The following is a 25366-nucleotide window of genomic DNA, read 5'->3' as shown; positions in this document are numbered from 1 at the left end:
AGAAATCTGGCCTCATTATCTGTACTAAATGAACCAAGAAACATAATTCTTACCTCAGTTTCATATTTGCCCTTTTTATGTATATGTGCATGCATACACACATGTGCATTGTGAAGGACCTGAGCAGCACTGAGGGCTTTGTTCTTTTATGTAAGGCATCTTGAGAGGTTGAAGTTTTTAATTTTTGACAGGGTGGTATTGTGATATTTTCTGCTATATGCAGTCTGTTGCTGGTAGTATCTACGCTGTAGTGTAAAATTAGCAGGAAATAACTTCTAGATAATGGAAGAACCAACTGCTGAGATTAGGTTAATAAACCTTGCTGGACACAGGCACAGCCAGGGAGATGTGTGGTTGGAGAGCATGTTCTATATGCATACTGAAGGTTTGATTTTAAAAGTTGAAGTCCAGTTTTCACAAATGACTACTTAATATTAGTCATCATAAGACACTTTTGTTAGAATAATAATTCTGCTGAGAAGTTATTTATTTACCTATTTTATCCGGTGCAAGGGAAACCCATGTAGATGTTCTTGAAAAATGTGCTGCTTAATTTTTTAGGAACTTAACATGTCATACAACTAGTTTTTTGCAGAATTATTTTGTTCAAGAAAATCTTGGGTGATTGTATAACCTTGCTTAATATATGCAACGTTGATGATAAGACCATTCCAAGATTTTTTCAAACTAGAATTCATATAAACATGGGTATGGATAAAAAAATGGAGACTTATTTTAAAAAGCCTTTTTGTATTAAATGTTTTCAGCCCTTTGCTGTTTTAGTAAAGCAAGTAAAACACTACAGAAAATTTAAGGTAACTGAGAAGGAAAGATAAGGAGGGAAGTGGTTGAAGTTCACTCAGAACTGCTTCTGTTCCTGCTTTAGCCTTGTCCCTTGAAGTCTGCAAAAAGAAACAGAGCTTATGGCTTGTGGCATGCTTAGACTGCATCTGTCTCCTCCTAGCAAGAAGAGAGTGAAGTAATCAGAAAACTGGATTTGGCAAGTGTCTGAGATGCTGGATTTTGTGTCAGGTATTTGAATTAGAAACCACCTTGGAATATTAGAAGCCTGGGTTGTCCAGCCTTCTGTTCAGCTTTGCTGCCAGGGATAACTTGCAAATCTAGGTATGTCTCTTGTCTGAGTATATCTGGCAGATACTGCTACTACTACAGCATTGAATTGATTGGAAAGAGATAGTGTCCCTATATCTGTCCCATCCACCTTGGACTTTGGCTTACCTTGACAAGTGGCTTGCCTTGCTGCTGCTGCTTCTGTTCCTAGGAATAGAACACCAAAATATTTCAAGCTGTAAAGTTCATAAAATCAGGGAAACATTGCTCTGGTTAATATGCAGTGGTCTATGGTGAACAGGAGCTGGGACCTTTCTGGTCGTAATACTAGAACCAGGACATAAGGGAGGATGGAAATGCAGATCATGAAATACCTGTATAAATTAAAATGTTGTCTGCTTTCAGATCACACAGTCATCAGTTCCTTGTTCAACGTCAGCAGACTCAGTGGCTTGCAGTACCTTGATGTCAAAGAATGTAATGTAGCTAAGTGTTAGGATTTGAACTTGAGGTTTCATCTGCTGTTAACAAAAACAGAACCAAAATCAAGACAAAAAATGATACAGGCTGCCTGTAAGAACAAAACAAAAGCAAAACAAAAAGGAAATAATGCTCTAGAAGATTAGAAAGAAAAAGCTTAAGAGCTGTATGTGTTCTTTGCACGAAATGTGAAGTAAAGCCCTCTAATGTGTTTAATAATATACTGTTACCTAGACACGTGTGCTGACAGGAGAGCCATTGGATCTTCTAAAGCATTTTCTGCTGGCAGTCAGCCGATTTGGAACACTGCTCAGTTCTGCCATGGCTGCTCAGAGCCAGCTGCAGAGAGAGGAACAAAGGAGGAAACCCAACTGGTGAAAGAAGAGAAAATGGTTAAGTTATGTGGTGTATTGTTTTGCTGTCCATGGTGTATCTATGTTTTCTGCTTTGTAAAAATGTGTTACTAATGATGCTGTATCCAAAGAGATAAAAAGCAAAATTTAGTATCAAGGGGAGAGTAGATTGCGCAGCAAATCACTTCTTGAAACCCCAGAACTGTAATTTTTAAGATTAATATTCTGAGTGCCCAGGATATAGCATGTTTAAGCTTAGTCTATTATTGGAATGAATATATACTCTTCTCTATGTAGAAATGTTTTAGTTCATTTTTTGTTGTTTGCTTTCTTGTTATTTCATACCAGCAGAGACTGGAAGCTGGCAGGCTGATTAGCAGCCCTTCTGTAAAGGATCTGAGGACTGTGGTGGGCATGAAGTTACATAAAAATCAACAGCAGACTGTTGTCATCATTAAGGCAAACTGCCTGCTAAGGTACATGAGATTGTTAGCATATTGAGCAATGATACTATTGTTTTTCCTTGATCAGTGCTAGTGGAGTCCCACCTGAAATACTGTCTGGCTTTTGGCCTTCCCCTTCAAGAAAGGTACTGAGGTCCAGGAGAGGGGTCATCAGAGGCTTGGCCAAGATGGTGAGGACCTTGAGCACGCAGCCTTGAAAGATGATTGAGAGGTCTGGGCCTACTTGGACTTGTAAAGACAGGAATAGTAACGGCAAACTACAGTGGTTTGAAATGCAGTTACAGAGATGCTAAACTCTAACCAAGGAATATTGGCTGTAGGTTGCAGCTTAGAAGGTTTTGGTTTATCATTAGGAGAAATGTTTTTTCAAAGAGGATGGATGGAGTAGCCCTAAAACTTGTTACGTAGAGAGGCTGGTGAGATTTTGGAGAAAGCTAGACAAAGCTGCTACTGACCTGATCTGGTGCTGGGAGATCTAACTAAGTGATCTCCAAAAGCCTCTTAGAAACAGTATTTCTTTAATCCCAAGTGACTATCTATGTTGTTGAATTTGAGTAAAAAGGCAAAAAAAAGTGAAGTAGGAAGCTTGAACTGCAGGGAGTACAGTAGTAGGTCTGATGGTAATGTCAGACAGAAAACAGACACCACTGCTACTTTGACAAATTCTTGTAGTGAACTAAATATTCTCATTAGAAATTATAACTGTATGGTACATTACACAACTCATGAACTGTAAAAACAGAAATACACACTATAGGTGTTGGGACTTAAAAACCCTTAACATTTTAGAAAGTGCTTGTTGAAAAATGGAACAATTTAGACAGATGCAGATACATTCTGTTTAATTTAAACATATGCAGAAAGAAACAGTGAAATGAAACAAAATATGAATTTAACTGTAATGGCTGCTAAATAATGGAATTTCTGTGTTGGCATGCTCCCATGTTAATTATTTGTTTTAAAAATACCTTCCTGCTTATTTTTCTGATGTTTCATGCACTGACAGGTGTAGTTTGAGCCTCAGTTACTATGTATAGCACACTTCTAACAAAATTGAACATGTGCTCAGCTAGGTAGAAGATAGTCTTTTCTGGCTGGTTTGGACCATCAGTAAAAGCTCCTCTGATATTGCTATACTTGTCTGTGTAATGTGGTCTGAGTTTGGGAATTCATGGAGACTCTTTTTTCTCCCCAACAAACTGTGTGTGCTGTGGGGGATAATTGAAGTAAAACAAGGAGTAGCTACTTTTTGCTGTGGACTCAGATGGTGATTTTCAATGATAGAGGAGAGACTTAGCTGGTCTTTTTATCTCCCATTTTTTATTAGCATTTTGTGCTTCAGCAGCATCAGCATGCTGAAGTTTAAATTAATTCAAGAGAGATTTTCTAATTTACCTAAAATGTGGAATATTTGAGATAACAGAATAAGCCCTCCAGGTCATGTGTTTTCCAGTGGCAGTAAAGTCAGTTCTGCTTAGTTAAGCTAATATTCTTTCAAATTCCTTTCCTGTGTCTTGCCTAAGTGTAAAAATTGGTGCAGGAAGAATAGAGAGTCCCTTCAGTGTCTAAACATATATTTTAACAAAAGTCATTGGCCAGACAAGAGAAAAGAAGGATCAGTCAACCTGTGGCTGAAATGCAATACAGATTTCCATCACCTCTTTTTAGGATCTTAGGATGGTTAAGTATATGTAGCTTGGCAGAAGTTAATCACTTGAGATTCTTCAGATGAGAAATTATAGCTGGATCACAGAAAGGCAGAGGAACCATTTGTTACAGTCTAGTTTTATACAGTTTATGAAGCAACAGATTAAAGCTGAAATGTGTCTGGCAGACTCTGGAAATGCTAACAGACCTTTTATGATAGTGTCCAACAGAAATCGCAGAGTGCTGAGAGACTCCAGGATTAAATCTGTACAACTAGTTTGGGTCAAAACTATCGATGCTTATTTGAAGGAAGTGAACAGATTGCAGAAAGTATTTGCATTTCCAAAGAATAAGATGCTTTACTTCTTTCTTCTGTACAAAAGAGGCCAAGTAAAGATCAAGTTGAGTAAGCTTACTGAAGTAAAATATTTTTTCTTTTCAATAAAAATAAGCAATACCATTTCCTTCTCCAGATAATAAATCTAATTGTGTCTAACATTGATTTAATTTTTCATTGCATCAGAGATCATTTTTTTCCTTTTTTTTTCACGTTACTTTTTTTCTTTCTTTTCTTTTTTTTTTTTTTTTTTTTAAGACAGAGTAGGTTTCAGAGTAGGCTACCTGCTGGGTTAGTTTCTGCAGACATGATGAAGCGCAGGTTACTGCATTCATCTACTCAGGGATCTCGATGTCCTTAGTTGCACTTGTGAAACACCTGCATATTTCCACTGTAGATGTATCTCCCTCTCTTCATCTTTAAATATACAGTAACTCAACCATTGAAGGACATGACTTTCAGACTTCACAATAATGAACTGCAAAAGGTGCAGATTAGCATTCCTCTGGACAGTCGTGCAAAGTCATACTAGGTAAGCTGCCAGCTCTTGCTAACCATTGCACAGTACAATAGAAGTGAGTGAAACTGTTTGTATTATTAGGCATATCAGATTCTTAGAAGGGGAACATCCGTATGTTTCTGAGCAAAGGTGGTGACAGTGAAGTTCTCTGTTGAATATTCTGTTAAATAGGTAAAACCCTTATTGTGTTGGAGAAATTGATACCATAAAGGTGACTTCGTGGAGAAATTCCCTGGAATGATGATTACTTTAGGGTATTTGCTTCACTTATATGTGACTATCAGTAAGCTGGATGTGCCTATAGGTAAATCTTGCATACCCTTAAAAAGAGAAGAGTTTATTTGCACATTTTTTGAGGAAAAGCAGAAGTACCAATGTTCTCTTCTGGCATTTTCCATGTAGTTTAGTGCTTCTGTTTGTTAAATGTACCTTAAATACACATGAAGTTAAGACTTAGCAGGTAGATCAAGTACCTGGCATTGATCCAAGGTCTAATTCTTAATCTTCTGTAGTATGGCTATGGTAGATGAATTTCGTAATGGCCAATTTTAAAAACTATTCACTCAAACCTGACATAGCTCATTTCAGTCCCTCTTTAATAGGAAACCTAATAACTTTTTCTGATGTGGTGCATAAAGGTTTGGTGTTTTGTTTTCATTTTATTGCCAGATGTAAGCACACTTGTGTATTTACAGTCAATAAAGCTATCAGTGCTATACGTGGACTTACATTAATAATTTCACTCTTTTAGCTTGGGATGTTTAATTTAGGCTGCTGCTGTGTTATTTGCGTTTTTGGTGACATGCTGACTGTCTGATCAGTTGCAGCATTTCTGCTTTCAAGCCACTTTTAGAAGTGGGACAACTTGTTGCAATACCTTCATTCACAGTTTTCAGAAGTTATCTATTAAACAAATGAGACTGCAGTTCATGAGTTGTGCAAGGCTCACCTTCCTTAATGTATTTTTGTTTCTGATAGCCTCTTCTCTTTACCCTGACTTAACACTCTGACTTTGATCTTGGTATAGTTTTTGAGAGGAGTAATTGTATGTTAGGGCTTACCTTTCAGGATCAAAAGTTTCAAAGAGGCGCAGTATTACCTGTGCACAGGTCATATGCGTGAAAGAATGTGCTTTTTTCAAACCAGAATATCTAGTGATTGCAAAGGCCTTAGCCCTACTGCTTCATGTAATTAATGAATGTTTACATTGCCCAGGGAGCCAAGCTTCACGGCTGCATTATGAAGTTTGTCACGATTATCAAGTCTTTCTCTCTCCTATAGTGCCCTAACAGCACATTTCTGCCATGAGCAAACCAGGTAGTGATCACATGCTGCTCTTTTTTTCTTGTATTTTTAAAACACTTGCATGAGATAAAATATATCTATGCCCTAAAGCCATTGCAGCTATTCTGTGTAGCAGACCGTAGCACTTGTGGCAAAATATGCCAATTCTTGATAGTAAGGATTTGTACTTTAGCACGTGTTGACTCTCTTAGGAATGTAAGAGCATGTAAATACAAATAACAAATAAGATTTTTCCCTAAATATCTTGACACATTTTACTGGATTTAGATTCACTTTCCACACTGTTTCATGCTTACTTTCCTCCATCGAAGAGCACTCACAGTGGCAGTATAAAAATAACTTCCAAATCGAATTTTTCAGGATCCTCCTCCTCTGCTGTCTCTTACTGCTTCCCACATTTCTTCTGATTTTGTGTTTCTTTCTAGTCTTCTCCATGAAAATCAAGATCTCCTTATGCTTTGCTTACCAGCTGTCAGGTGTGATGCAGTATATGCTGATATGCTGCTGTGTTAGCTTGCTTTGCCACTGTTGGCAGCACTCTGCTGTCATGCTCAATTGAGACAGAAAGAAGCATTTCTCACTGGAAATTAATTCATGAAAGATGACTTTTGTTTTTGTAGAATTGTTTTGAAAGACATCAAAGGAATATGTATTACAACAGATTAGCTCGTAATTTTATAAAGGTTTAAGTGTCAAATATCAATGAAGTAAATAGTGAGGCCAAATGATTTTGTGAAATTACGGTCTCAAATTACCTCATATGTGATTTGAGCACAAATACCATCCACTGAGATGACTTTTTGTGGTTTTTTTTTCCTTACATAACTGTTTTTTAGCAAAAATAAATGTAATCACAGGCATCTGGAAATTTTATAAGCAAAATACATCTGAAAGAGAAATGCTAGGTCAGAAAGATCACAATGGATATAACCTTGTTCTTGACCTGTTCTTCTTCCTCCACCCTACAAAACACAGGAGGAAATAGAACATCCTCTGTGTTGACCTCTTTCTCCTTTCTAGTTATGGCCTTTCTATCCTTCATGCCTTTTAGAAGAGGATTGTCTCTTACAGGTAATTCATCCAGCCTACAAGGCCCTTATATGAGCTACAGTGGGGCTCATATAAGATGGAGTAGCAGTTTTGCATTAAGTTTTTACATAATTCTTTATACTGACTGTTCTAATTTTGTTGCTTTTTTTTTTCCTTTGATTGCAAAGCTGACCAAGCTAGCTAATGTAATTCTCTCAGTGGAGAAAGAGACTGTTCTGTGCTTGTAAATAATACTGATTTTTCTAAGAGTGGGATGAGCATTTGGTGATAGGAGGTGGTGGTCTTTTCGTTCTCTTGCCAAAATGCCCTGCTGTAACTGTAGGTGATAGTACTGCAACATCATAATAATCAATACTATGCTACTATTGTCAAATTTACAAATACCATTTACTGTGAGTTATCTTGCACCTTAGCCCATATCCTCAAATGCCCAAAGTTTATTGATACAGTGCTTTATCATACTTGCTAGCTTAAGTTAATGACTTGCTCCAAGTAAAGGGTATTCTTTGGCAATATTTCATACAGCTTTTTTGTCACTTTTTTGAGCTTCCATGCTTTTAATGTATGCAGTTTAATATTAAAGATTGAGATACGTGCTCATCCAGTTGTGGAGGCAGGAGAGAAGAATCAAAGCTCTTTTGTTGTCTTGACAGCTAGTAAATCACTGAGTACAGAAGAACTTTGGAGAGAACAGTTCTGAATTCTTCTGAATTACCTCTGTGTGTGTAATTAGTGTACATATGTATACATGTGGGTGCTTATATAGTAATCTATCTAAATATTGTAATTAGTATACAGTGTAGTGTAGTTCAATTTGTTTGATATATATTTTTTCACAAAATAGATTAGAAAAAAAATAATCTTTCTTGAACTTGAAATATTCCTGTCAGCCTAATTTCAGTGTAAATCTAAATTTACTTTAAAATATGTTTATACTATTCTTCCCTCTCTCCCTATTTTTTTCAGTAAAGCTTCTTAAGGCTCAAAATTATCTTGTCAATGGATTAAAAAGACAAAAATTATCATTTAAAGAAAAGTCTTTTTCTGCAGTTGATGAGGAGGTTGTTGACTATGCAAAGGGTGCTGACTCTGTCTAGACAGAAAACATTGCCAATTCAAGTCCTTGATAGAACAGACAAGGTTTTTTCCTGCTAACATTCACTTTTGAGTAACTTTAGCTGTTACTTGCTGCTTCAAATCTTCAATTCTGGGATTTGAGAAGCAGTTTTTTTCCCCCGGTTTTGCATTATCCTTGTAAAGACTGCAAAAATAAGTATTCAAGATAGTAATGAATATTATGTTCTGTGTACAGTGTTTTAATATGTAGAACTGGGGCTAAGAAGTGAATATATGTAGCTCGTATCCATAAATCAGGGTATTGTATCAACTAACAGGCTTCCACTGGAACAGAAGTCATCTCAAATTCACTTCTAATGTGGATAACTAAATAGACAGTGGTATGTCTCATGCTGGACTAAAAAAGGAATTTTTTTCATACTACATATCTAAAATTATGTACACAGTTGTTATGTATTTTTTTATTTATTTCGGAAGGTAGAAAAAAAAGAAAAAAAGAAGAAAATACTATTTTTAGAAAGAATTAATGCCACCAGCAGTCAACTGAACCAGCAGAGAACTCGAAACTGTTTTAAGACAGCTCAAAAAAGATGTGACTACTTTGTGAAGAAAACAGTTGGATGCAATGTCTCCTGCTGAAAAAAATAAAGAGTTGGAAAGTCTTTTCAGTATTGGTGATAGTTTTTACTGGTATTTCAACAGAAAACAGTGAAATAAATGATTAGCTTGTTCAGTGGTGACCTCCTTGATGCACCGATCGTTACTACTGAAGTTTGGAAAGTGGCTGTTTGTGAGATCAAATTCATCATTGCCATTAACAGTCCCCTGTAAAAATCCAGTAAGTAAATCAACTGTTTCAGTAGACCAAATCCAATAGTCATCAGCTTGCTTATTTAATTTTCCTTCACTCAGCCTCTTACAAGGAACTTAAAAGCACTCCAAGCCATAGCAGAAATTCAGAAAATGAAAAGGGAAGAGATGTGCATTTACAGTTTTCTCTTTTATCAGAGGCTGTCTGTAGTTTCTGTCTCGTGCCTGGCTTCCAGACTGCCAATGAAATAACCCTGCAAGCCCATGTATTAGTTTTGAATGAAATAAGTTAGTATCTTGAGCTTGGAAAATAGCGTCTTGGCCATAGTTTTTGTCTGAAAGTAATTCCAATTTAATTTTGTAGAAAGTCTTCATTCTGTAGAGATCATCTTCATTTCTTCTCCTATTACTGAAATTCCTACGTTCAGAACTCTTTAAAAGAACTGATGAAAACCTTGAATGATATTTTTAAAATGTAGCAAATGATGTGTGGTTTCAGTTGAAGAAAGCACTGTGATTAAAGGGTCACATTTTCATACTCATTTGCTATCATTTAGATATTCTCTTTAGGAAGTGCATATGGATTCTGCATTTTCAGTGGTATCTGCAGTTTGTTTGAGACTTAGATATGTATGATGCATTTTGTTTGTGAAGTACTCTGCTCCTGAAGTTGATGTTTTTTGACTTTTTTGAAATTGATAATACGCGTTACTTTGCTCTTTAATGCAGAAATGTTTGTGTTGTTTTAGTCATCAACTGGATATGATATGCACTTGCAGAAAAAGGAAAAAGAGTAAATGATCCCTTTTGCCTTTTGAGATGGTCATATTTGACTTATGTTTGCAGGATTGAGTGAAGAATCTGATGTTATTAACACTGCTGAGTCTGCTTTGTGAACTCACAGAACTTCTTCCTGTGGGTTTTTTGATCCATTTTTCACAAATACTTTCTTCATTTGATACTAAATTGAGAGATTTTCATGGATTTCTGCCACTAAATTTGTGGTTTATGTGCTTTTCATGTGGAAAAAGTCCACAATGATAATTAACGTTCATTTATTGTAAATTTAGTATTTCACTGAGCTATGTAAGAATACGGTTTTGCTACATTTTAAGCAAAACTGTATCCTAAATGCCAAACTTTTTGAAGTGATATACCCAAAACTCTTAAATTTCAGTAATTTCATTTAGTAAACTTTTTTTTTTTTTAAACTTTAATAAATGTTAACTTCATTTCTTCCCAGGCTGCCAAAGGATGAGTTGGCAACAGGACCACTAAAATATGTTGATCAACTTCCTGTAGCTCAGATAATACACCAGGTAAGGCTTTCTATTTTGAGGAATTTCTTTGAGAATAAACAACATCTATAATATTTAAACTGCTTTTCTAGGTCATGCAGAATCACTGTGCTCTTGCTGAAAGTATGCAAAAACAGCATACTCTTGTTCAGATGACAACCATTAAATTATAAAAGGCTTCTTTAGAACATGGCAATGAAATGGTAACTTGCCGTATGACACAGATGCCACTTCAGAGGTTACTGTTAAAACTGTTGTATATATCAATGTTAAAGAAAAAAAATCCACAAATTGTCTGATTTGCATCTTTTCCCAAATCATATTCCTACTCCCCAAAAAGGCAGACAAACTAAAGAATTATTGTTGTGGAATTGTCATGAAGAGTTGAGAAGGAAAATAACAAGGTGTTTGCAGTATTTCTGCTTCCAACTACAGCACTGTCATCATACTTTCTGCTTTGCACAAACCTTTATTTATTTATTTATTTATTTATTTATTAATTACACAGTGGAAAACAGAGATTGAGATTTTGCCTGGATTGTGCCTACTGTGTCCTTTCTTAAAACCATTGCTTTTCCACTGATTCAGATACTCAAATGAGGGATGACAGGGTGTTGGGGCTGGAATTGAAATGCAGCTACGTTTTTAATTATAACATGTCTAATTTTAGTTAACTTATGGCAAGAACGAGGAAGAGATCTTTCCTCTGCAGAGGATTCTATAATCCCTTCTTGCTCTTTTCTCAAAAGTTCAAGGTGTGACAGTCCATCCTGCTGATAGATGAGATGCCTAGCCTATATACATATGTCTTTCTTCTGAAGCCTGATTGTTGGCTATTAGCCACAGTGGGCTTTGCCTACCTCATGGAAATACCAATGACTAAGTAACATCCATAAAACGTGGTGTCTGTAAATATTGAGTCTTGCATCTCTGCTCTTCCTGATGTTTTAAAGAAAGCAAAAATGTTCTGTTGCAGTTATTTGGAATTTTCTCTCCGTATTTGATTTTTGAACTTCGTAGATGCCAGACCTGCTTCAGGAGTGGATAATTTTGATTTCCCTAAATTAGGAATGAATAGGTCAGATTACTGCTTTCCTAATAATATCTCAACAGTGTGGAATCTTTCATGTAATCAGGTATAGAGTGAAAGATTGACCCGAAAGCTGGGAAACATTATGACAGTTCCCCGTGGGAGACAAAATGGTACAGTGATAAGCCAATGTTAAATAAATAAAGCTGTGATGTCATCCTGAGCTGGCTTTGAACACGTGAGGATAAACAGGAAAAAATGTCCAAATGACAAAGTTACTTACAAAATCCTGTTAGTAATAATTACAACTGTAGATCTTTCCAAATGCCTTTGTCAGTTGGTGTTTAGGAGCAGTTGTGTTGCATGCTGCAGGCAGTGCTGTTTTTACCTTAAAGGGAACACAAGCTCTACTTTAAAACTTTAAAGTGTACAGGTCTTTTCTGCAAGATGTAAGCACAAGGGATTTAAAAACTTCTGGCTGAAACCTTCACCTTTGGGAAGAATATCTGATGTGTTCAGAACATGGAAGATTGGAAATCAGGACCAGTTTGTATGTCAGGAACTCCCTGGTGTTGTCAGGGCTTCAAATGACCCAACAGCCCGCAAATGTCACATTTAAAATTCTGTCTTCAAGCCTGACTCTCAGCATAAATGAATTAAACAGCAGAGCAGGCAGCCAGTCAATATGTTCGTAACAGTGAGACTGAGCAATGAAACAGTTTGGGGGTTGTTTGGAATCAGTAAATAGAAACTGCACAGAATATCTCACCATAAGAAAAATCTCAATAGAAAACAGAATTAACCTTTTAAGATGCTTGACCAGGTGAAATGTCATAGTAATATTTTTACAACATTAGGTGGGTAAAAATCAGGAAGGGTTCATAATACTGTGTATAATACTGCAATAATAGAATATTATACTGTGGAAAGGCAAAAATAGGCTTTTATATTATTCTTGTCTGCTGTAACAAATTTACCAGTAATGTAGGCTCTGATCCACATGAAGCAGCAGGTCAGTCCTAATGTAACTGAAAATGTCTTTGATGTAAAGAAACAGAATAAAATGACCATTGTTTAGCTATCATGTCGGGAATCAGGCATCGTGCCCTGGTTTTATTTGTTGCTGCTGCCCTTTTTGAGCCTCTAGGTGCAGTGGTCAGCTAAGCATACTCTTCTCCAGTATGCAAGTGAATTACCATTTCTGAGTTCATAATGTATTGCTTCTGAGGGACCTTTGGCAACTAGAACATAATGCAAGGACCATGTTCAGTTTATAAGAACAAATACTTCTTTTTTTACTTGTAAGTGAAAGAGAGAAAGAAAATGAGTAAAACCAGTGAATGCTGTTTGTGGTATTAATCTGAAGTTAATCACTATGTTAATTCTGGGCTTTTTTTCCATATTAGCCTGTCTATATTTTACCACTAGCTTGGAATAACAGTGAAGATTGCAAATGATTTCTGTCGCATAAATCAGGATTTATATTATGGCATAAATACATATGAAAGCTTCCCAAAGACAAACAGTTATCCCAAGTCCATGTAATGTCAAGATGTAATTTAGTTATGTAGCAGCCAACATGGCCACTAATTTTATCCAAATTCCACTGTTGATTTATGCTCTTGAACATTAGTAAGACCCTACAGAGTTTCCTTGGGCATTTACATGTGATTTCCAGCATTCTCTTCAGTACTTAATGTCTGGTATTTTAAAAAAATATTATAATAGCCAAGAAGAATTATTTTTGGGATCTGTCAATTCCACAAGAAAAATTCAGACTTATTACATCCTAAAATACTTAATGAAAAGAAAACAAGATTCCAATTTGGAGTTTGATCTTGAACTTTATGGTACTAGTAATTATTACTGCAGCAGTTTAAAATCAAAAGAATGAAAACCCCATTCCCAGTTCCAATTCTCAGACAAATGTTAAACATCTAATGTAGTTAGACCATGGTTAATTAAAAAGACAAATATGAAGAAAAGAAATTAAACAGTAGAATAATAATGGGTAGTAACATCTAAGCCACTTTTAGACTTGTGCCATAATCAGACATATGTAAATACAATAGTTTTCTCAATTTTTGGGGAAAAGAAAAAGAAAAAGAAGGAAAAATGTGTGTATTTAACTGAAGTTAAAAAAAAAATACCAGTACTTGGTAAGGAATATAGTCATTAATATATACTTTAAAAATGGGAAAAGTTAATCTTTCAGAGGAATGCCCACCTAGGGTAGCCTTTCATAATGGGATTCTTTGTGTACAGTAATGCATGCAATGCTGCTATGTAGGATGACTTTATGAAAAATAAGGCCAAAAACAGGAGAAAAAGGGAGAGTAATTCTGCACTTGTCTTTAGTGCAAACAGGTCTATTGAAAGAATAAGCAAAACTGCATTTGAGAAGATTATTTTCATGTATCATAAGGATATTCATTGCTGGGCCTCCAATTCAGCATGATATTTTAATAAAAGTACTTAACTTCAGTGACAGTGCTCATGCTATGAATATTGCTATGTGGTAATATATTTTGCCTGACTGAGATTTAGGATAGTGAAGAGATTTAAATTGTTATAGGTGTCTTACTGATGGAAGAATGTTTTATTGATGAAAGGCATATTTCAGTGGATAAATGCTAGATTTCCTGATATTGTAATTGAAAACATAATGAAACAGCAAATTCAGAATAGAACACACTTGTATACATATTTATTATAGTCCATGGTAAAATATAAACCAGATATATTAATTTGCTGTTAAAACAGGATGGTATTTCAGGAAACCAACTTCTTGCTCTTGGCAGGGATTGGACAATTAACTTAAAAAGTGACCTGTCTTACAGTTCCAGATGTACTTAAAAATAAAGGGTTCCTGGATGTTTTCTCTTGTGGGGGAATGCATGAGAAAATGTTGTGAAGGTTTCCTAATGAAATTAGACTGAATTTCCTTTAAGCGACGTATGTTTGTTTTATAGCATTTTTAGCCAGTGCATTACTGCAGCCTTTTTCTGAGGATGATTCAATGGAAAATGCCTTTTGTCATCTCAGGAGTTAATCATGAGAGCATGCTAACAATGATGTGTAGTTCGTAGAATCACAGAATTGTAGAGGTTGGAAAGGACCTTGAGAGCATTGAGTCCAGTGCCCCTGCTAAAGCAGGTTCCTTACAGCAGATCACACAGGTAGGCATCCAGGCAGGTCTTGAGTATCTCCAGAGAAGGAGACTCCACAGCCTCTCTGTGCAGTCTGTGCTTTTTTATTAAACATCCCAGTAGAGCAAAACATATGAGCACCTTTTGGAACTGTACTATTAGCTTAGCGTCGTTTAGACTCAAAGGACATTAGGAACTTGCCCCATCAAGTCCAGCCTAAGGATATTGACTGAGGTCCAATAACAAGTAGGGAAATAAGAAATTCAAGAACAAAGGTGGAAAAGGAATCTTCAGAGTTACAGACAGGCTGATGGTCATTGAAGGCGACTGCATTACTGTACTGAGTCTTCCAAGAAGATCTATGTTTCCATAGTTTCTGGAGTTCTGTGAATAGTTCACTAAAAAATCTTTTTGGCTTGGAATTTAGTGTTTATTCATTCTTGGGACCTCGCTCTGATATATTAGAGAAGTTTTAGTTTATTGCATTCATCAGTGTTATTACTGTTTCACACTGGTTTTATTGGGAGAGATTTTTCTATAGCAACATTTGGCAGAAATTGTTGAAACAGTATTAGGAGAACAGAAAGCAACGTGTTGTATACATTTTTCGAAGTATTTTTGATTACCTGTGACACAATTTTAGCTCTGAGACATGAATATTTTCATGACCATGGATTTGAATCGTTGTCACCTTCTTTGTGAAACTAACCTGATATGTTGTCCTTAAAACATAACTTCAGTGTTTTGGGATCACACTGGTGCCCTGCCCTCACCCCATCACCGCCCTTTGGCAGTGGTTATGTTTCAAGGCCCTCACACTCATCCTGGGCCTACCCTGTTGGTGGAGTCATGCTTCCTGTCTGTGCTTTATGAAGAGACTACAGGGGATGTCCAGAACTTCAGTCAAGCATGCAAGGTGCTGATTAGAACAGTGGTAGCACAAGTATTTTTGGTTTTGATCTGGACAGTAATTTTGTTTTATGGATAATAATGTATTAAAAAAGCTTTTAAGTACTTTGATAACTGATACTTGCTTTTTACTGTGTCTTTACAAGTCGAAGGGTTCAAAAGCACCTTGCTATTCTTACATGTGTCAGACTAGAAGTGTAAAGTTTTAGACTCTACTATTTATATATTCTCTGAAAATCCATGCCTGGAGATTCATTTAAAAATAACTTCAAAGCATAGCTTGGTTTTAAAAAACCCTGGTCACCATATCTAGCTGACTGATGTCAGAGGTGAAATGTGGCATTTCATCAGATGGTCCAGGGTTTTTTTTTATGTTTTGTTTTTTTATTTACGTTTCTTAGGGAGGTTGCAGGTCTTCTCAGGAAAGCTTTTCTTTCTGCGAACTGATTTTTGGGGAGGATGATAATTAAAAAATCTAATTTTTCATATTAAAGATTCAAAATCCAATTTGATTTTAGGGAAATATGGGTTACCCAACACGGGGAGAACTTGAATCCATTTCATTAGCTGGCCAGAGGCCTTGCATTGTGTTGCCTTACCCTGGGACACCTGCCTGGCTCAGGTTTTACTTTTGCAATTTGGAGCAGCACCAGCTCCAGCATACTTAGTATGGTGCTGTGCTCTTAGTACTGCCATGTCCTGTGGCCTTTTCGGAGTATGCCAAGAATAGCAACATGTTCAGATAGTGTTCTTGTCTGTCTGTAGTGGACTAGAGGTGAAAAATCTGTTTCTGATGCATGTAAGGAAGGTCTGTGAATGTCTTCTTCCTCACCAGCTGACCCGAGCTCCCTTCAGGGCTCAGCTGTTTGGACGCCATATGTATGCAGAGCCAAGTCCAGCTGTGCTGTGCACCTTTTGCTGAACCAGCCCTTCATCTAGAGCTCTTGGGGTGTGTCTGTTTTTTTGGTTTTTTTTGTCAAGATAGTGTGTCTTACTGTGATTTTTTTTGGTAATTATCTTTCTTTTCTACGTTAAATAATTTGTGAATTCTGTAACCTGGTGGTAGTTTGCCTGCATTTTATAACATTCATGGAAGTGGTCTGAAGTAGAATCATAACTGGATGTTATCTAGTAAATAAAAATTTGCTTTTTTCTCTCCAGATGAGTTACATAATGTAGATTAAGTATCTCTCACTGTTGCATAACTTAGAAATTATTTCAATTCGTTTTGGCTTCATTTAATGCTACTTTGGATAAAACTCTCTGCTCAGAAGGTGCAAAGCAAACCTTCTGTCAGAAGCTGTTACTGCACACTTTTGCCAGCCACCAAGCAATTATGTCACAGGCAGCAAAGACATTCCTGCCAGCACTGTGCAGCGTGGTGCACACAGGTGCTTGGATGTTTACTCCCCACTGCTTCTTCTAATGTTAAGGCTGATTAGAAAAATCAGAGTAGCCCAGTTACGCTGTGTGTGTATGAGCCATGGAATGTATGTGATGTGCACTAGTACTATTTTCTATTAATAATTAACAAAAATTAACAAAATAACTAGGAATGGAATAGTCCCCTGTTTCTCTGACTTATTCCAAGAAATCAAGAAATACATTCTTGACTTGGTTATACCTTTTACAGATCTTCAATGGCAAAACATTAAATCAACAACATTTTCAGACAGTTCTTCGTCCAGAATTAGTGCAGCACCAGTGATGATATTAAATCCCTCTGTGTAAGCCATTAGTACACGCAAACGAGGTTGGCACTCTTTTTACCCTCAGTCAGAGGTCTCATAAGTGATGTCATAACACTCATGAAACAAAGCACATTTCTAAGTGTAGTGTTAAGTATTTTTGTAAAAAAATATATATATTCAAGTATATTTTTTTATGTGCTACTGTTTTTTCATCTGTTCTTCCTGACCACAGGATACAATGATGTGGAGTTAGCATAAATCAGTGATGATCTGCTTTTAAAGGCAAGACACAGCCTCTTCTGTTTTGTTACATTTTTCACCTGAACATGATGGGAAACCTTCTGGAAGCTGAGACTCAGTATTAAGCTGTCTCCTTTCTTTCCTCTTCCCATTAGAGTGTTGTGATGACTCTACCTATCCAGAATCATTATTTTTCTGTTTCTCAACCACAGGCTTTGCTTATCTGTCTCTTAATTTAAGTTGAAGTATTAGGTGGAATCTCTCAGTCTTTGAGACACGATAAATATAACTATTTTGGAATTATTCTTTTTTCAGATGCTGCTTCCTAAATCTTAAAAATTTAGCAGTAATTATGAGGAACTTCATTTCCATAACGATTGACTACCAAAATATTCATGCATGGAGAATTCTTTGTTTGTCTGCACACAACACTGCTTGTAAGAGCCAGAGAGAAAGCATTAGTTTTTTTGTCGCTGACTGAGCATTACAGGAGAACTGAATGTAGTATTAAATTCTTCCAATTATAGCTGAATACAATGGATTGAATGAATAAATGCACTGAAAGGTAGCTTGTGTGAGGCACCTAACAGCCAGTTGTGGGGTTCTTCCTTTTAACTGTTTCCTTGTAGAAATACAGCATTGAATGTTTTCTGTAAGCTAGGGATGGATGATTTTGCCATGACCTGTCCCAGCTGCCCAGTGGCACTGGAGATTGAGGATGGTTGTTTTTTCTTGCCATAAGTATTGCCAGACATGTTTCAGCCTGGCTTGACTACTGAATTTCTGAGGCCATCTATAGTAGGTGGTATAAGCCAAAATTGATAAAGCATACGTTATATTCCTTGAAAATGTTTGTCTGTATTTCTCATGTGTAGATGAGAGAAACTAATTGTTACTCTGGAAAGCAGAAATGGAAATAAATATCAGGCTGTAGTTTGTATTATGGCGGTGCTCAGTTTGGGCTTGAGAATACTGGTAATATGAGGCCCTGTGTGTGAATGTAGTGTCATTCATTTAACATGCTGGGCTTATGAGACATCACTTTCATACAACCATCATATAGAACTGTCATATGTACTATTAAAAATATATGAGATACCCAGGTTTTGAAGCAGCTATAGTTGTCACAGGTGCCATGTTGGGGCTGCAGCTTCTTTAAGGTATAGTTTCTGAAATAATTTACTTTTGAAGCATTATCGTAGATTTAAAATGAAGGAAGAGGTTCAAGAAATGACTGTAACATGTCATGCTTCAGAGATTGCTATGTATCTTCATGGTTTATTCATCTGAACTACAGGTAACTGCATCCGAAGAGTCATTAGTAGCTGTAAGAACTCTTATAATTCTTGTGTATTTTCCAGCTGAATCAGGCATGCGTTTCAAGAATCCTGTATGCACAAGCCTTTCAATATATTATATTGATCTTGATACATTTTATCTTGGCTTTGGTCTTGATCATGCCATGATTGCTTTTTATTGTACTTTACAGCCTGCCCACAACCATGACTTTAAGACAGTGGTTATTGTTTGTACTGTGCTGTAGATAGGCTTAGAGTTTTACAGAAAGAGACAGGTTCAAAATTGCTTACAGCTTAAAGTAAACTTCATATAGCATGTTGGCAAAAAGCAAAATAGAGTTAACAGTGAGAGATTTTATTTATAGACTAGGGCCATAAAGGGCTGTTATGTTAATCTGTCCTGACTTTCTGCACAAAGTGCATCGATCCTTTATTTGTTTTCTCCCCTTATTGTGACTATATTGAGGTCAGAAAGAATGACAACAAATAAGTGAGTGAGTAGAATTGTTAGGTGTTTAATCAAAATACCTTAATTATAGAGGGAATATAAATGAGGAGGACAATAACTGCAAGTTAGTACATGTTAGTGATTATTGAGAGGTATGCATGATATTGCAGCTGTTTTGGAAGGAGAAATGTGTGTGCATCCCAGGGGTCTCAATTGTTAATGTCATGTGAATTGTTGAATGGTGCTACGGATAACATATGAGTACCCATCTTGCTCTGTTTTGGGCAGCTGATATTAGAACTGCTGCTGTTGCTGACAATGGAGGGAAGTTATTTTTAATCGAGTTCTGTGATTTGAGGCTCTTTGTGCTTGTAAGAAGCTTGGGTAACAGCAGAGCTAGCTTTTTTATGAGAATTCTCTCTCCGGTCATTTTCACTCTCAGCATTGTAGCCCTTCTCTGTTAAACTCATAATTTACTTTATTAATCTTTTTTTGTTTCCGTGTGATTTTTTTCCATTATTTTTTATTTTTTTGTATTATGCTGCTCTCCATTTGTTAGCATTCTTAAGTCTGGATTCTTAGATGTTCTGAGTCTTTTTGGATTTATCTGCACTAGGTCCCATTTATTTGCTGTTCATTCAAATACTGGGAAAGTGAATACTATTTAGGTCACTGTGGAGAGTTGTCTCCAGTGGGGATAACTGAATAGGTTTTTAGTGCATAATGGTATGCAAATAATATACTTCTGACTCACATGGGAATAGACTAAATATATGCACAGGCTTTCTGTGACCCTAATAGATTTGTAGGCATCATAACACACCATGTGCTGCTGCAGTATAATGTCTGATGTACAAATATATGAACTGTGGTGGAGGGTAAAGAAAATTTTGAAATAACTCTAGTTTGTGACCCACACACCTTATTGTATCTGGAAGTGTATGCCACCAATATATCTGATTTATTTTTTAACATAAACAGTAAGCGTAATAATAATCACTGCTAATAAAACAGAAAGTTCTTATGCTTAGAACATACTAATTCGTTACACTGATAAAGCTTTTTCATGCGTGATGCAAAATGAAATTGAAAACATATAGGAAAATGATAAATAACGTATTCCATTAGGCTGTTTTCTTCATTTATTATGTTCACAAGGAGAAATAACTCTTAGAAATCTTGCTTCTTTTTAGCTTATTTTTTATTACAGGTTCTAGAGCAGCTCAGGAAACAGATGCTACTTTAAGAAAGCTTTTCTTCAGTGAAGCTTTCTGTGCAAGAGAATTCATTCTTCCTAAAACTTCATTTCACTTAAATTAACTTGTATTTCCACTGAGGATGGCTTAGAGTAAGCACAAAGGGAGGCTTAGCGGTTTAGACTTCCATCAAATAAACTGCATAACTAAAAAGAGAAGATGCCGTGCCTCATACTCTTGTACTTGAAAGTATTGTGTTCCTGCTTGTGGGAACTTGAGATTAGTAAAATTATAAAGGCTTTGCATTAAAAACAGGGAGACAGAATTAATTTTTGCTTAAGCAGGGAAGTGTCAAAAGCCTATTATGGTAATTTTTCAATTTTGTCTTAACTGTTCACACATTTTAAAATAGTTGTACAATTGAGTAGAGACATAATTGATGTGTTGTGGCTTCTTTTTCATTTCTTGTCCTTGGGCCATCATAAAACATAGCTGAGGTGCACTTAGAGGCTTTGGAGAAGTAGGTGTGCTAATTAAGTAGTTGACAGTTTTCATATCGTAGTGAGAAAATTTGCCTAATGGATAGAAATAGTTTTCTAAGAATGGCTCCCTTATTCTTAATTACGTCCAAGTGCAAAATATTGATATTAGATGAAGACAGCTAAGCCACAAAAAACTTAATGTGAACATGGAATTCTTAGCGCTAGAATTTTGGGATTGTAGAGACTGTCATGCTCATTACTATCACGGTAAACAACAGCAGTAAGGGTCTGTATGAAAAAATATTCCTTTAATAGCTTAATTCATTGTCTTTTAATATAAGCATCAATTCTATTAAGCTGAAAATATCAAAGAATGCAGAGCTATTGCACTTATTTTGTTAATTGTTATGGAATTAAATTATCAATCTTGTCTGTATCATAACACCTATGTAGGGATGTAGTTTAAAAAATAATGCTTGATCTAAACAACCTTTAGAACTTCCTTAATTAAAAGAAAACTGGTTTATCAAAACCTTTAAATGGCAAATTAATTTTTTTCTTTTAGTAGGTGCAGTATTTAACACGGGCATGTCCAACCCACAGCCCATGAACAGCATGCAGCCAGCCCTGTGCAGCTCTCAGTGCAGCCATCCCCTGCCCCTCACCATGGTGCCAGTGACTCTGCCCTGCTAAGTGGTACAGCCCAGCCCGAGTGTGCAGCTTGGCACCAACAGAACATTGGTGTCCTATTAATTCTGTATGGGCTGAAAGCAGAGATTGGGATGCAGTACAGTGCCAGCTCAACTTATGGCAAATTAGTTATGGAATTTGATAAGTAGGCTAAACAGTCTGACAAAATAGTGTCTGATGTGGAAGTACATATGGAGCAAAGATTGAATTCCTCCATGAATTCCTCCACTGAATTCCTCCATGCCAAAAAAGTCACACTTTGATGTCCATTGCTTGCTGAACGTTTATGGAGACCAAACAGTGAGTGTGAGCACAGTGAGGTGGTGGGTGGTGATTTCAGCAGTGGTGACAGTGGGGCATCTCAGCTGGTGCAGGTTTTTATAAGAGCATTGTGCAGGCTCTTCTTCATCACTAGTGAAAATGTGCAAATAATGGTGTTGAAAAGAGTATTTTGTAGCTGAAAATAGGCTCTATTGAACTGTGTTATTGTGCTCTTCCTATTGGTTGTAATTTCCGTGGAAATAAATAGGAGGCATTACTTCCAGAGCAGCCTTGGTAGATATGGCCCTAGGCAGTTACTCTTCACTCAGTGCAGCCCTGGCAAGCCAAAAGGTGGAGGGGAGGGAGAGGATGTTGTTAGATGTGCAGGCAAAGGGTGAAGTATTTGTTGAGTAAGCAATTGCTTACTCCTGATTGCCCTGGATATAAAACTAACAGTCGTGTGTTTGTGGTGGAGGCATGTGCAATTGGAGCCTAAGACTAAATTCTTTGACTTGCTCTGTTTTATCTGTCCCTGACAATGTGCAGGATCAGAACCTTTCTATAGGGAGCAGACTACTGAAGCTACAGTAGATTGTCCAAGATGGAACATTTAATTTCAGTTTTTCTGTTGTCAGTTCAGTGCTCTGTAATGCTTCAGTTTCTCACATAACCTTGTATGGTTTTTTAATCATTACTTTTTTACCGTTTACACATGGAAGTTCCTCTGCTAGGCAGTGTTTATTTAAATGGTATTTCAGTGAATAGTAAAATTAACAGTAACGGTTTTCCATTTTTTCTCATACTGTCTGCTATATTTCTTTTTCTGAGCATATGCAGAATAAGAAGTAGCTGACAGAATAAGCTCACATTCGTAAGGACTGAATATGAATGTTATCAATTTTAGCTTGACATACTTTGTAGCCCTGCCTGTGATGGTAGATACTTTGCTGAACATTTTTCCTCAGGTGATGGCACTGTTAGCTCCAAATATATTCACACATTTATCCCACTTAACCGTGTAAGCTTAGTGAGGTGTTCTTGGTGATATTTTGTGTTAAGTTAATTATAGTTTGTTTACCCTTCAGTAGCGTGCTGTGAGAAGCGTGGCAGTGTAGCTCACAAGCTCTTGACAGGACTGATGAATGGCTGGAGATAGAGATATTGGCAGGCTGCTCTCTGGTGCTCTGTCTGGAATTGTTTTCCTAAATAATTCAGAGAGTTGAAATTTGATGAAATCATTTCCATTTTAAGAATGGGTGGAAGGGGTAAATGAATGAAGACTCCGGGAATGAGAGAGCTCTGATCATATTGTTGAGCAGATAAGACAGCATCCTGTCTCATTGTTCTCCTGGAAATGCTTTGTGTGTGTGTGCAATTCAGCTCTGTGCAGGCACATACTTCCATTGTGCTTTACTGATCAGTGTGTGGCACCTGCCCTTAGCTGCTGTGCTCCTCGCACCCTTTCCCCATATGCTGACTGTTGTCTCTTGTGACTCTGGAGTAATCCAGCTCTAGTGGAGGGACACTGAACTAGTGAGGGAATCCCGTGCTTTTAGGAGGATTGCATGGGAGGAGTTCTGGAAGTCCATCTGTGAACAAAGGGCTGTTAGACTGTCAGTGTTTATATGGGGCTGAGAGACAGCGTGGCATCGGTAGGGTAGTAACCAGTGGTTAGTGTAGGTGGTAGGAAGCTAAAGGGGAACTGGTTTGCTATTAGGTATGAAGATTTATGGTTTCATCTTTTTAGAGGTCCTAGCTTTCAGAATGATGCTGATACTGCACATACTACGTGTGTTTATCTGTGAGGGAACATGCTCTGCTGTACCCATTCGTTCTTCCAGAAAGATGAACTGTTGAGCCCCAGGTAGCATCTGACTGATGAACTGGTGTCATGCAAATGTTATGGGAGAACACTGAATATTTATGACACCATAAATCTGCCATTCTTTCTCAATGGCAGCTGCCAACAAAGACTCTTTGCAGGAATGAATCTGCTCTCAGGGAGTCTTTGTTCTTTGACATATCAGGCGTAACATAAATGGCCTTCTGGTGTAGGTCTAATTATGTGCAAGCACTAGGTAAGTGCCTGTATTGCTTCCATGTTTTATGATTTGTTTTCAGGGTTGTATAGCAGCTAGAACAGCCAAAAGTTTTGGGTTGATAGTTCAGAAGAGTTCTTACTCCTTTTGCATTTTATACTCTGCTCACAGAGTATACACAGCATAAACTTGGGTGAGAATACATGTCTGGCATATGAGTGCAAAACAACTGCAAACAACAATCGCTTTTAAAAGCAGGATGTTGGTGAGGAACAGATCTGTCAACAGCTGTGGTACCCTGATTTCTCACTGAAAATGAAAATGTGTGGCAGTAGAAACACAGCTATGTTAGATCCTGCTGATATAAATGCGCAGACACTGTTTGCCTCTGTCCTTCTCTCCCCAGCTGTTTTTTTTCCTTGTGCCTAACTCATTACTATAATGCAGTTTTGAGTTTTGCAAGCCACAGCTAGAAAAACCTGCACTGGTACAATGTCCCACAGAGCTCAGGGCAAAGGATAACTTTTATAGTTGTAGAGATTCCAGAGACATTTAAAAAATGAGCAGTAAAAAGTACACTAATAGAGAATATTGATTTGGATTCCAATTTCTTTAAATGTAGCTGTTAAGATGTTTGATTAGATTTTGTACTCGGTATGACATATTGAATATAAGATCTAATGTTGTCTAACATCTGTTGTTAATACTGCCTGCCACCTGGATGTGAATGAAGAGTTACTCAGGGGATATCCTGAAAAAAAGCATGGTTAGAACCATCACTACTACTTTGAAATGAATAGCTAAATAATTTATGAACATCGTGGTTTCTCCATATGAAGAGATAAGGCTTCATTTGAATTTGAGAGATCAAAATTTTGCTTCATAATGGAAGTTTTGAGGCGTGCAATTAGTTTTATGAGATTTAGGAAAAAAAACCTGCTTCAGAGCCCATTGATTTACAAGTACTCAGAAGGGCTCACCTTGAGGTGGCGACTCCACAGGAGATCCAAGCAGAGCTCCCCAGCAGGAGGCAGGGGCACCTGGAGTGCATCTCCCAGGAGGGGATGGGAAGAGGCCTCTACTCAGAGCTGGGTCATTGGTTCTGGTTCTGCTCCCAGTGGCTTTGAGTTGCTGTAGCAACATCTGACCTGTAGAAGATTTCGAGATAATGTTTCCCTAAGGGAAAGTGGGCAGTGTATGCTGCCCTAAAAATAGTTGTGAGTTGGCACACTTTACACCTTTCCAGCAAATACAAATACAAGATAACTTTTACCCATGAGCAGCCTCTACAGACCTTTTTCATAACCTTTGTTCTTTTGCAGCAGCCTTTTTGTCTGCTTAACCCAACATTAGGGTAGCAGCAGGTGAGTTGCTTTCACAGCCGATCATTTTTGGATGTCCTGGCCATGGAGCTGCAGCCAGCTAGTGCACATTCCTGTTTTCTCACCTCCAGTCAAGAAAGTTTATCACTGTGTGCTGAACGTCTTTTAGTCTTGTTTTTGTTAATAATCCTCTTCTTGT

The 25366-nt window shown here is 37.1% G+C and overlaps 1 protein-coding gene across 1 annotated transcript in view; it reads left to right on the top strand.

Moving 5' to 3' along the window:
• PIGK (phosphatidylinositol glycan anchor biosynthesis class K) overlaps positions 1-25366 on the top strand; it is a 62183-nt gene that overhangs the window by 30010 nt on the left and 6807 nt on the right. The window contains 1 exon segment of the mRNA XM_065740426.1: positions 10358-10433. Within this exon segment, the coding sequence (XP_065596498.1) occupies positions 10358-10433 (76 nt within the window).

This window comes from Cyrtonyx montezumae, unplaced genomic scaffold (assembly GCF_038088225.1).
Source record: "Cyrtonyx montezumae isolate F1298 unplaced genomic scaffold, pur_monq_1.0 scaffold_1, whole genome shotgun sequence".
NCBI lineage: Eukaryota > Metazoa > Chordata > Aves > Galliformes > Odontophoridae > Cyrtonyx > Cyrtonyx montezumae.
The sequence above is the reverse complement of the archived record's forward strand: the minus strand, read 5'-3'. Positions and strand labels throughout refer to the sequence as shown.